The following is a 13,105-nucleotide window of genomic DNA, read 5'->3' on the forward strand; positions in this document are numbered from 1 at the left end:
AAATAGTGTGAGTAGTATATTGCCAAAAATTTAACAATATCCACTTTCGTTACATACCAGACATTATAAAATATTGAAAATTGATAAATGAGAGACTCGCATACTCGTTTTTTACCCGCACCCATCCACGCGCAATAGCTAGGAAATTCTACAATATGTACCTAATCGCTAATTAAAAGTTTCTCGCGTGAGTTTCATCTAATATCTGCGTCGAACGATATTACGTTATAATCTCTGAAAAGTTACGTCTCTGTAAGATTCCACTTTGCTATCTAGAAATCCTGCATTTTAAATACTCTTAGTGTTTTACAACGTAGCATGTAATCGTGTAGAGCTTAATTTTTATTTTTACATGATTTTACTTCTTTTTTTTCTTTTTGTAATCGAGAAGCGAAACCTACATTTTACGACTATATCGTGTTTGTGTATCTGTATACCATATGTATATAAATATCTCGAGACGAGTATATAATAATTCTTTCTTTTTCTTTTTTTTTCGTTATTTACTCTAAATCGAATCACAACATTTCTTCATCGCGAACCGTCCAACGATCATAGTAATCGAACATTAAGAGACGGATCATTGAATTTAAGCACAAAATGCGATCAGACGAAACTTCTAAGCTTATCCTTAATATATGTAATTCTACAGAAGCTCAAACGTGTGTACACGCTACGTAGTCCCTTAAAAGCAGGCGGTGCCGGTGATTACATTAATTCGTTACAATAATATTACTAATGTTCAGAAGAAATGAATACTGGACCTTAACGATATTCATTGAACGATCGTTTATAATACAATCGGATAAATTGTATTGGATACGAAAGGGTTACGCAGGCAAGGCTGTGTAACAAGAAATTTTTACAAAATCACGAAAGTCTCGGCTGAAAGATCGCTTCCTAAGGACGTTTTATATATTTCTTATATATGCATGTATATTGTATTTCGACAAAGCACTGACGAAGATAGTTCCTCGCGGACCGACGATCTTTCATTTCCATCTTTTCATCTCTGATCAATTTGATTCGGATTCAGTATCGACAAAGGTATTGTCTAATTTTTGATTTAGGGATGTTCCATCGTTGTCAGTAAGAATTGTCGGTTTCTTGTGTTTCTTGTTGTGTCTTCCGGTTTATCGAAGTGTTCTGTTAGTTTCTATTGAACGCGACGAACGCGGAAGAAAATAGCGTCGTCGATCGAGTTACCCACAAAGATATCAAAAGTGGTCACTGGTTGAGCTTTATAAGATGATTTACTTGAACAGTGATGAGTACATATACAAGTACTTATGTAGTTGGTATCGTCACAGAGAGTTCGTTTGGGCATGAAAAACCGATTTTGTCGGAACAACGTAGTCTCACGAGAACGAGAAGTAATCCAAACACTTCCCCATATTTGGATTACAGTATCGTTCTTCCGTGTATCTATAAACTGTGACAGTTCAGGGAACAACAGCTTGCCTTGATCTCTCGGATGATTCTATTATTAAAAATCGATCCAGGATCACAAGAGGATTCTTAAGTGACTTTCTTTACAAGAAGTACGGACTTGCTGTCCCATGATCGATGGTACTGGACAATTTACCGAACGATTCCTCTTTCTCTTTCTCTGTATCCTTAAGTTTGATGTCCCTGATTCGAAGTTCCTTATGTAGTCGTTTCACGAATCTATATAACATTGAAAGGTATGTTTCTCAAAGGAACGAAGATTTCTTGGTTGGAATAGATCGAAACGATCGGCTGTGATAAATGAATCGAGACGAATCAACGATTTGATTGATCGTTAGGTATTCGGAAGGAGAATACGAAGGAAGAAGAGAATTTAACGAGAAAAGAAGGATAAGACGTTAATTAGTCGTAAGTTTCCATATCTTGGATCGTTATCGACGATTATACGAGAAACAGAGCAAAATCGTTTACTCTTCCTATGTAGGAAACGTTTCTCTGGATCGGAGGGCGCGATGAAGAGCGGAATATTCCATCGTTTTACGATACAAGAGATTTTACAAAAGTGAGCGAGTGTCTTTGTATGATAAAGACGAGGCACACTGCTTGTCTCTTCGTTAATTTTCCTTTGTTTTGTTTTCGTTATCATAAAAGCGGAGGGAAACTAACGACTCGAGAAAAGCATCTTAATCGATACTGCTCTAAATCGCGTTAATTATTATACTAGAGATATTCTTACAAGCGAACGATTACTTTCCACAGAGCTGTATTATAAATCGAAGATTGTTTCAATGGACATTTCGTCGAGATATAAATAACGCGATATATCGAATCTCGGTTACTTAATTAGATATGGAACACTGGAGGGTACGTTCTATCCGAAAACTGAAACCTTCCCCGAATTTCGTTTGCGGATCAGATCGATCCCTCCTCGTTATCCTCTTAAATCCTTATCTAATAAACATTTGCTCGTCTCTCTTGTTCACAAAACGCAGCTGCATTCTTTCTTATCTTGTCTGCTTTTTTTACATATTTTTTCTCATATTTTTATCATTTTTTTTTAAATTTTGTTTTTAAACTTTTATATTCCATTCTAAATCCTCCACGAATATCACATACGCTCGTTAATTCAATTATCGCTTAAATCGCGCAATCTCGGTTATCATTATTGATGATCGTTAAATGATCGATTTAAGATAGCGTTAATCGTTAAAAAGACATTCCTAAATTTAGTTGATACTTTACGGCGAGGGTGCTATACAAATTGATCGTTACGAGTGCAGAAGACAAGAGTACATTTTAGGTGCGGGATCGATAATAACTAAGCGAGTCGAGCTTACACGATATTATATAATATCTATGAATTATCTTCTGTAAATGTTAAGAATAATGATAATCATAATAATCAACAATAATATAACAATGACGATAGCAAGAAGAATCTGTTAGCTATACGTTGCACATAGATCACAGAGTGGATACAGTCGCTAGGCATTCAAAAAATTAATCTACAAATAGTGCAAATAGTGCCAAGCCTAGTATCATATATGTATATATAATTTTCTTCTTCTTTTATATTGATACATGTATATATATAGATTTATATATATTTATTCATTTATTTCATTAATCTCATCTGTTTTTTTATATGTAAATATGTACTATGTACGCGAGAGCGCAGGCACTAAATTGTTGAGATACAATCGTACCGGACTATCGATGATTCTCATTACTTATTCGGGAAGAAAAAAGGATGATTTCAATGTGTGTATGTGTGTAGATATATCGATATAGCGTGCCTGTATGTGTATAAAGTATCATCATGAATCGACGTTAGCTTTCGATAATGAGGTTTGGTGCAATTAATAATAAACTAATACAGTCGTATAAACGCGTACAATTTGTGTTTGGTCGTGTTCTATCTAAGATGAAGCCTCTCGAGGTGATTTCGTCCATTCTATTCTTTTTCAATCTCTTTGTTCTTATAGTAAACTTATTAACAGTTGACGCGAAAAAAATTAATCCTTTCAAATTTTTTAACACGTGAACCGTTCTTTTACTATCATTTTTGACGAATATTCTTTCTCGAGCAACGAATAGAGTTTGTCTCACGAGACAGGCGGCTATAGAATGGATCTAGTAAGACACGTTCGCAAAGTTCAGAAGCATGTGAAAGTAAATCTTACGGAGCGCTCGATAAGAAGCGATAAGGGATAAGGATAAGTCGGACGAACAATCGATCGTGGGTGAACGGGTGTAACGCCTACGAATCTCACGGCGATGAGAAACGACCGTGCCGAGCTTACGTGTAACCCCCATGTATATAATACGTACATGTAAGTACCGTTATCTTCGTTTCTTGTTACGCGTAACAAACATGATCGCGCACGATTTCTTGTTAATCCTTACTTTAAACATGTTTATCAAGGAACAGATAGATTTCTGCTCGATGGTGTGCTTAAGTATCACGCGGCTTAATTGGTTCGCTACGCTATGTATATAAGAAAGTATGCGTAGCGTTACCCCCACGATGTCGGTTCAAACACTTTTCGTCTGGTCCCATTCGTGTTGGCTTCTCGAAAAGAAAAACCAGGAAAGATTGCTATCTTTCTTCTGGCATGAACGATCGGTACTTCGTCAGTCGATATCTTGTGTTGGGAATACGTAATTCATAGAAAGGATCTGCCAGGAAGTCTTCCACAGGCGATCCTCTTGTCATCGATAATAATCTCGCGTTTCCCGCAGCAGACACCTCCTCCATTCCTTCGTACAATAATAACACGTATCGATTTTGTATCAGACCAGCTGACGATTTGAAATACCTACATACGATAAAGCGCAGCTACTACGACACCGGAGTTCCATCTTTTAGCTCTAGTTAAGATTTCGATTACTCGAGAAACTATCCGTTGTGGATCGTAAAACGTAGAGTCAATGTGTGTGTGTGTGTGTGTGTATGTGAGTGTGCATATGCCATAAGGTTACATTTCACGTTGAAAAAATCGAGTACTTTGTACGCTGGTGTAATATTAAAAATACACAATACAATAGGATAGTAGAGATAAAAGACAGAACGCGATGGATACGAAGATTATCTCTCACGGACGAGCCGATCTAGATCGACTTTGGCTGATTGTTGTTCCGCGATCGTCGATGGATCGCCATTTTTTTTTTTAGTGTTCGTCTAAAACGATAGTTGGCGTTTACAACTTTGTTAGAAAGATCGACCAACGCGTCGAGTGTTACTAGATTCGACAGTATCGTTTATAAAATACGAATTCGTTTCTATCGGCTAGAAAGTGTTTAGCTTGAAAGCGATGAATCTTTTTAGCATAAGTGACCATTTTAATGGCGAAACGTACATTTTCGTTTGGTCCAAACATCGAAAAACATTGCAAATCGACGTAAAGCTTCGTATTTCCTGGACGAGTGACGTGGAAACACGAAATTTCCATCGTTTTTGCTATGTTCTGCCTTCAGATTTCGTTAACCCGTCTGTAACGCGAACCAATAGCAAACGAATAGACCGAAAACGAGGAAGCTTTGTCTCACGAATAGAATCACGAATCGCGAGGCTAAACTTCCCTCTTTACTCGTAGAAAAGAATTATGCTTCTTCCCTAAATTTCCTGCCTTCTTTCTTAAATGCAACAAAATCTAAACGACCTATGAGAATTTATTTGCGAGAATTTACTCGCAATACTTCAAACGCGTCTCGATAAGATCCTCGATAAGATTCTACGACAAATTCGACGCGATTATCCGCGTTTCTTTATGCAAAATGTTTCGAACGTTGAACCCTTTTTAACGGTACCATAAGTTACGTTTGTCTAGCTTTATCAAAATCGCAAATACAAACTCGATCATTCTCAAACCGAAATTAAACAATGATTATCTCGCAATTAGTAAAAATCACAATATCGTTTCCCACATTCTCTGAATTTCTTAAATTATACATAACTTTGATATTACCTTTGAACTTTGTTTCATGATCGATAATAACAACGAATGTCTAGTATGCAAACGCACGTTAATAAACAATTCTACAATTTTGTACCAAAGCAGTAGACGTAAGACGCAAACGAGCGAATCTTTTCGTGTCGAATAAAAAGGAGGAAATAGAAAATAGATTTTAGAAACGTGAATAGGATAATAGTTTTGTACGTTCTGAAAAAGAGATTGCTTAAGTCGCTTCGAAGACGATCTTTTCATTGCGGGCGACCTCGCGATCGTCGTTGGAAGGAAAATGGCGTGGCAACGATGATCGTGAGGGCTGTGCTTCCGTTCTTCAGCGGATCTACGTCTTGGCATCGAGAATTTCTACGGTGACGTTTTCCAATACAGTTTCCGTCATGTTGCTTGGTTGATTCGGTGGGGACTTATTCGATTTCGTCGAGACGGCCGACGCGTTTCCACTGCTGCTGCGACTTCCACGTCGTGATCCTGTTCGTGAACCTGATGACAGAGATTTTCTTGCTAAAGTATCGCGTGCTTTGTCGCGACCGCATGCCTCTGACATGACACGAAAAGCTGGAATAAAATTGAAAGCATGAAGAACCGCGCCGAGGGGAGAATACCAATCGATCGGAGCGGATCTTTTGTTGCGATCGTGAAAGAGTTACAGTGGCGGTCGCATATTTTAAGTGGAGTATTTCGCAGAGAAATTCTATTCGGCAGGTTCCTTCCTGAATGTGAAAAACTAAAACGAAAATCGAAATTATATAATATTATTTTGCCTTTTTAGAAGAAGAATTTCATTTATAATTTTGTTTGACTAATTATTTATATTTCATAGACTAATTCTATAATGTTACATATCTGTGTATCTGTTTTCTTAAATCTTATTTTATTCATTTATTATTATCACATCGTAGTTTATTCACCTTTAAATGCTATTTCGGCTGAAAGTTGATCACAGCACATCCTTTTTTCAATGTTCATTAATAGAGTTAAATAATCGGTATTAAATGCTGCATAAAATGTTAAAATATCAAACTTTTGTTTATCTAACTAAATTTTGTTGTTTTCTTCCAATGAATATTTGCGCTTCCAACCGCCACTGTGTGAGCTTGCATGCAAATTGTCTAACTCTACAAGTGCTCGAGAACTCGAATTGTAAAGGTGTTTGAAGTGAAACTCGACTCGATCGATTTCACCGTGAATGAATCTTCAGAGAGGAAAATAGCAGCATGGGCAAATCTTCGTTTGCTCGTAAAACAAAACGGCCGATTACGTCGAGGCCTTCATTAACAACCATTAACGGTGAAATCAATGGATAATCTATCTTACCGTGTAACCGAGATGCATTTCTCAAATGCGATCCGGTCTCTTGTAAAACTATCTCAGAACTCCTTGCGATAATGGAAATGCACGCGTATACTATTTTATCGATTCTCATTGTCGTAACTCGTGTATCACACTATTAACTAGTCCGTTTGTACTACACGGAGGAAATAAAAAATGTCTTTCCTCACAGAAAAATCATCTATCGATTATACGTGCTGTATACTACGTTTTAATTGCAAAAATAATTACTTATAATATAACGTAATAATATTTTTATTTTTAAAGTAGTTATTTTCGACATAAATTTATTCGAAGAAATAGAAATAAAATGGTCCGAATGTTTTCTTATTCCCTCCCAATTTTATCTACAAATTTATCGTGAACTTTATTGTATGCCAATAATGGAAATAACTAGTTAGACTATAAACATAATCGTGGCTTTGAAATCGCGATCTCTACGACAGAATCATCATCATACACAAGCAATGTTCTTTTACTGTAGCAAGCAACTATAGTCGTGATCCTCGAGAACGCTAGATAGAGGAGACTCGGATCTATTTGTGTTTGTAGAACAACTCACGCACTTCTAGGCTCGAAGTTCTGACGTATCCGAAAGAGGGTAAGTAACCATAATATAGGGCTATATACAAAATACACACACACATATATAATGTATATATATATATACATACATATGCTAACATGTGATAACATCGTAAGAATTATAAGAAAAAGTGTAATAAAAGAATTCGTAAGAATACGAAACTTACCCTCTTTGAAGGACGCGTCAATTTGAAAAGTTTTTTACAATAGAGCACCTCATAGGTCCACGGTACATGATAATCAAGAACAATGGTCACAGACGGGATCATTAAACAGACTACTGCTATAGATGGTCGACTGCAAAGAGAGTCAAATCCATTAAAAAAGAGGAACATGATTATAGCGAGTTAAGATGCATCGTTCTGTCACGGCGCTTTTAAGATCAGTCTCGTTATGTCGTTTCTAATGATCTACGACTATTTCTCAAACCGTTTAACCCCTTGACCTTACGCATTTTGATTCAAAAACGTATATCAAATATCAATTCTTATTATTTTTCTAACCGCATTGCGATCCCGGAATTACAATCTTGTCCTCATTTTAACAAACGAAAGGGATTTCCAATGTTCTTGAGATATCCTTTGGCGTCAAAAAATACAATCAGGCTGAGACCGACGAATAAAAAACATAGCAATTAAGGGTTAATCAATTGAGGCTTGTTCCGAATAATCGTTTACTAACCGGCCAAAGGGTTATCGATAGGTTTTTATTTAAATCTATTCTCTTGTTTTATTCATTATCGTTCACCTTCGAGTTTCACTTACGAGTTTTGATGCAATTCACTTAACAATTGTCCCATGATTTCACGAAATCGAATAGCATATTGAAACAAGCTAATGTAAAAACAGTGAATATAAGAAAGATTATGATTTTTGTGTTTTTATCGTGTCACATAGACGATGGAAGATTTCAGGAAGAGTTCCATATGATTGTTGAAAACGATGCATCCAGAATTGTAACGTATCGATCTCGATGCATCCTTGAATTTCAAAGTAACCAACAAATATCTACCCTCTTGGCAGGCAATTGTACATGCGAAAATTTCTGAAGGATTCTGAGCTTAGTAGAAGGATTCTAAAGTAAAGAATAGAAGTAGGCAAGAATAGGTAGTCACCTACTTTATAATATTTGTATCTATATTATACATATATGGGATGTTCTACGGAAATCGATATACTGGAAGATGGCTATTTTTGGAGCTAGCTGATTAGCTTGAGGAACATTCCAACCCTCTCATTATTTCGTTGAATTACAAAAGTTAATTTAACTTCGAAACAACAACCTGCGAGGACTATCGGGACCAAGAAAACGATTACCGTTCTTTCTATTCCTGGCTAAACGCATTGGAAGAAAAAAGCAAAAAAGAACAGACCGTGCAACGCGTACCATTCGATTAAGAAGAAATATAATAAAAAGAGAAAGGAAAAAGAAAGGAAAAGTCGTGAAAAAATTCTTTACACAATAATGAATATTGAAACAGGAAAACAATGATCGTTTCTATACTCTACACACACCTGACGTGGTCATTGCATTTTTAAAAAACAGAAACTCCGTTCATGAATTACGTACGAGATGCTCGCTAAACAACTGGTTCTACACGTGTATTTCTCGAACAGATGTTTACCTTGAATATTTCACGCAACACACGCGGTACCTCTGCGAAAGCATGAAGCACCGCCAACTATATAGTCGCAGGCTAGACTGTGTCTAACTGTAAGACACGATCGTTCGACAATTGCGAACGTGGAGAACGTTTACCCGAGTCTTTTAACCTGCAATAACCCATAAATCTCTAAAACTATCGTCGTGGAACTAAATGGGAAGAAATAAAACTAAAAATAAAATATAATAATGTAGAGCAAGAAGAACAAAATTGTAAAGACAACTCGTTTTCCGTCGTGTAGGTATTCCTTTATCTCTTATCTTTTCTAAAATTTGGGATCAGGCCACAGAAACGTCGAGGCGTCTCGATTTCCATCGAACACCCGATATAAACTGGCGCGTAAAAGAGTCGCTTGCTTCGTTTCAACGGGACACTGTATAACAAGTTGCTTGCTTAGTAAGTGAATGAATAAAAACCCGTACGGCTCACTCTGTGCTGTGAGTGCTGAGAGTGTTTCGCACCTTGCGAGGCGTTCGGCGAGTGGGCGTGTAAGGAGGCCAGCGAGGGTTGCCTCGAGGGTGCCCGTACGCTCGCCCTTGAACCGCGTCTCTCCTGCGCGTGCAGGAGCTTGTTCTCCCTCAGTAACGACACGTTCATAAGACGGGCGTTCGGTGTATTGAAGATGGTACGGTTCTCACGCCAGCGAGCCCTGGAACAGATGTAACACAAAAATTGAAAAATTGAAATGGCACAAGATGTAACTGACAGAAATGAAGATTAATAGATTCGTTACAATTTGCTGTACTAGCAAGTGTTATCTGGAATATTGAAATTTTCAGGAAACATTTCTTCTACTTATTTCTTAAATGGCGATCCTTCAATATAAAAATATTTCTTCATTCAATAATCCATTTTTGACAGCATTTATAATCGTTGACTATATTAAATTAAATATGAGAATGAGAGATTAATAATGTGCTATCTACAGAATCGAATTATAAAAATATTGAAACAAAGTATAAACTAATACCATCGTAATTTAACCAGTTAGCTTTTTTTAGCTTTGTCAGTAATAAAATTAAGAAATAAAATAGTCATTTCATTACAACTTAATTCTATATTGTAATAGTCACATATGTTCTGTGTTTGACGAGTGTACTGGTCATCGCTTACTTTTTGCCACATATTTTAGGTACACACTTTTTAAAGAGATCGCAACAGCTAACTGGTTAATTAAATTTTTGCCGTATATTAATTGCAGATCTATGTATAGTGTATGTGTTAATTGTAGACGTATGTATTAATATAAATATATATATCAAAATATAAATTTTGTGCATGCTGTAAAGGATATGAAATGAAAAAAGGCATTCAAATTTGCACTAAATACGGAGGGTCCATTTTTAAGCATGACTGCTAGGTTGAAGTAGGTCATAGTCTCATTACGCGAATTGGTAAAGACGAGAGTCGCCGTCCAAGATATGCAAATAGATGGCTTACTTGCTGAAAAGCCTAAGGACGACGCAGATGATGATGAACATGAGGGCCATACCAACGAGAACACCGATCATCGTCGGGTCGATATATTGGAGATTGGGTTCCTCTATCTGCTCGGCTGTAAAAAACATATTTCACTCGCTTAATAACCTTTCCCTAACAATCCTTCCTTTTCATATCTTTTCATCCGCAGTTAAGTTCTATTTCATATCTTTCGTTTTCAAAAAACGCAATTCATCGTTTATTTCAATGAGACTTGAGCAGCCTTGATGAAAGAGAAAAATAAAGAGATACGATGAGGTCGAACAATTTCTGAACTCTTTCTTTCACGGTTTATATAAAAGATGGTATAATTGATTGGGACGCATATATCTTTTCACTAGCTAAAGTTAGATATTCTTCACACAATTGTACATCTTTTTCCCCGACAGTAACTGATAAAAACTTTTACTGCATTTAGTTAACCGCAATCTACTACAATCTATCTTCTCTTAGATGTTCATCTCACTATAAAATGTAGTCTCATGTTCTCACCTTCTAATCTCAGATTACTAAGAAAAGTGAATTGGTCGGAACGAAGATTTTAACACATTCATTGCTAATAGCGCACATGATAAATTGATTCTATTATTTAAGTAATACTCTTGCCGCAATTTTTGTCCTTTATGTGATATACATTTCGACAGAATAACTTAGGAAGAGAAACAAAACAGTAAAAAGTACGTCGGGAAAAACATTAAAAATTGAAATAATGATTTCTTTAAAAGAAACAACTATTAGAAGTGAACAAACTAATATTATTAATGAAATTCCGCCAGTTACGAATATCGATCTATAGTTTGTCAATTTACTAATATCATTAATTAGTAAATTATTGTGCAAAAGAGCTCAGGTGTACTTCACTATGTTTAAGCAACGAATAATATTATGGCCTTGCATGCATACAACGATGGCAACTCACTTCTGCGCTACTTTTCAATTAAGCTCTGACGTATCCAATTTAATTTACAACGCGTCAAGAGGGAAAATAAAAATGTTAAAGGTACGGAAGCTACGACTTCGCTACTTTTCGCGCTATTCACGCTCTGTTAATTGTTCGCGCGAAACCAGCTGACGAATTAATGAACTTTGCAGGATTTTAGGTCGGTATTCCATTAACTCGGGACGAATGGTTGTCATCGCAAGCGGGCGCGTGTAGAATCTCATTAAAAAGTACGCGGAAACTCGCGTCCCTCCTCCTTGCTGTTTCTCTCTGTGTTTCTGCTCTTACCGACGCACACAATCGAGCCATCAGATTGGGTAACCGGGATCTTCTCGAAGATGCAAATGCAACGTCCGTCTCTGCACTCCGTTTGTATCACTCTCGCTTCGCATTGCTCGTGGAAGAAGCACGACTCGTTCACGTTCACCGCTGAAAACAGGAACCATTAACGACAGGCTCGTTCCTTGTCCCTCGTCGAGGAGACGAAACAAATACGAACATTTTACGAAATATTACTGCTAAAGTACATAACGTTTTTCTACGGAATGGAAAACTCTTTCAGTTTCAGCTTATTATGTATATCGTTCATTTATTAGAAGAATGACATATTTCAAAAAATTGTTGGTTTTGGGATATTTGTGAAGATCAATTGCAGGGGTGAGCTATTTATTAGGATGAAATGATCATAATTAGCTAATAAAACTAATTATTATATTATATATTAATTAGTTAATAAAATTATATTAATTTTAGGAAATGCTAACGTTTGAATGATTGAGTAGGTATTTTGTAATTTTTATGTACATTTTTTCAGATCTGTTTCATATTATACCAGCATAATAATGGCAGTCGTGTCTCATTACAGTGTTAATAAGATTTTTCAATGTTTTATATAACACATACAATACACAGTGACTGTATATGGAAAGAAAATATGTATAACTTTCCAGATTATATATTTCCACGAATATTCCAAAGAACGCCACTTTTTTTTATTATTATTCCAATTTTACAATAGGAGAAGAAAGTTTGTTAAAATAATCGTTCTTCGATCTGCCTTACGCTTGATTTGAACGTAGCATTAAATTCTCAGTCAGACGTCAATCCACCCCCTTGAAACTTGAAACCAAATCGCTTTATCCTAGTTTCCTTCCATTTCTTCCGTCTATAGATACAAACTGAACGATATAAAAGCTTGTAAATTAACGTGAATAAAGTTGATCCATTTTATGGACGTTGCCTTCTTCGACTCTAGCTCAGAGATACACTATAAACTTTCTATATTATGTATTTCGACCTCGACTATCGTATCTACGTAACTAATAGACAACTATTATTTGTAAGACACTATCAATGTGTCAGTCAATCGTACGATGACCTGATGCCCTACTGTTATTTCTAAGCCGCTGTCCATCATCGTACAGGTCACTTTGGTTTCATTTTATAAAACTACCATTATCCAATTTGAATACTCAAGTTTGATTAGATTGAAACGCATTCAGAAATCAATAGCGAACGCACATGGATGTAAGAAGGAATTATTTGCCTTTGCGTATTTGTGGATGATAGTGTACATCCAGGGGTTAATGTGGCGAGTTTGATCGACTGATCATACACCGCATTGTCCTCAATATATTGGCCACAGACTCGCAATTAGGAGAATGGCTTGACAGCCATCATGCTTTAATC

At 36.3% G+C, this 13,105-nt stretch overlaps 1 protein-coding gene across 4 annotated transcripts in view; it reads right to left on the bottom strand.

The window, feature by feature from the left end:
- Nucleotides 1-243: 243 nt before the first annotated feature.
- The window catches only part of LOC122567138, a 46,942-nt gene continuing 34,080 nt past the window's right edge, over nucleotides 244-13,105 (bottom strand). Inside the window, exons 4-8 of one of the 4 annotated variants that reach the window (XR_006316707.1) lie at nucleotides 11,705-11,845; nucleotides 10,438-10,552; nucleotides 9,459-9,646; nucleotides 7,502-7,631; nucleotides 5,765-5,900 (exon numbers count right to left, since the gene is read on the bottom strand). Coding sequence is in view for 3 of the 4 variants with exons in the window: in XM_043725386.1 (XP_043581321.1) it covers nucleotides 5,743-5,900; nucleotides 9,420-9,646; nucleotides 10,438-10,552; nucleotides 11,705-11,845 (641 nt within the window). In the remaining variant the exon portion in view is untranslated. Of the gene's footprint in view, nucleotides 5,901-7,501; nucleotides 7,632-7,657; nucleotides 9,371-9,419; nucleotides 9,647-10,437; nucleotides 10,553-11,704; nucleotides 11,846-13,105 lie in introns of those variants that run through there. The other 3 variants (XM_043725386.1, XM_043725387.1, XM_043725388.1) reach the window with 3 other exon arrangements.

The sequence above is a fragment of the Bombus pyrosoma genome, linkage group LG4 (assembly GCF_014825855.1).
Source record: "Bombus pyrosoma isolate SC7728 linkage group LG4, ASM1482585v1, whole genome shotgun sequence".
Lineage (NCBI taxonomy): Eukaryota > Metazoa > Arthropoda > Insecta > Hymenoptera > Apidae > Bombus > Bombus pyrosoma.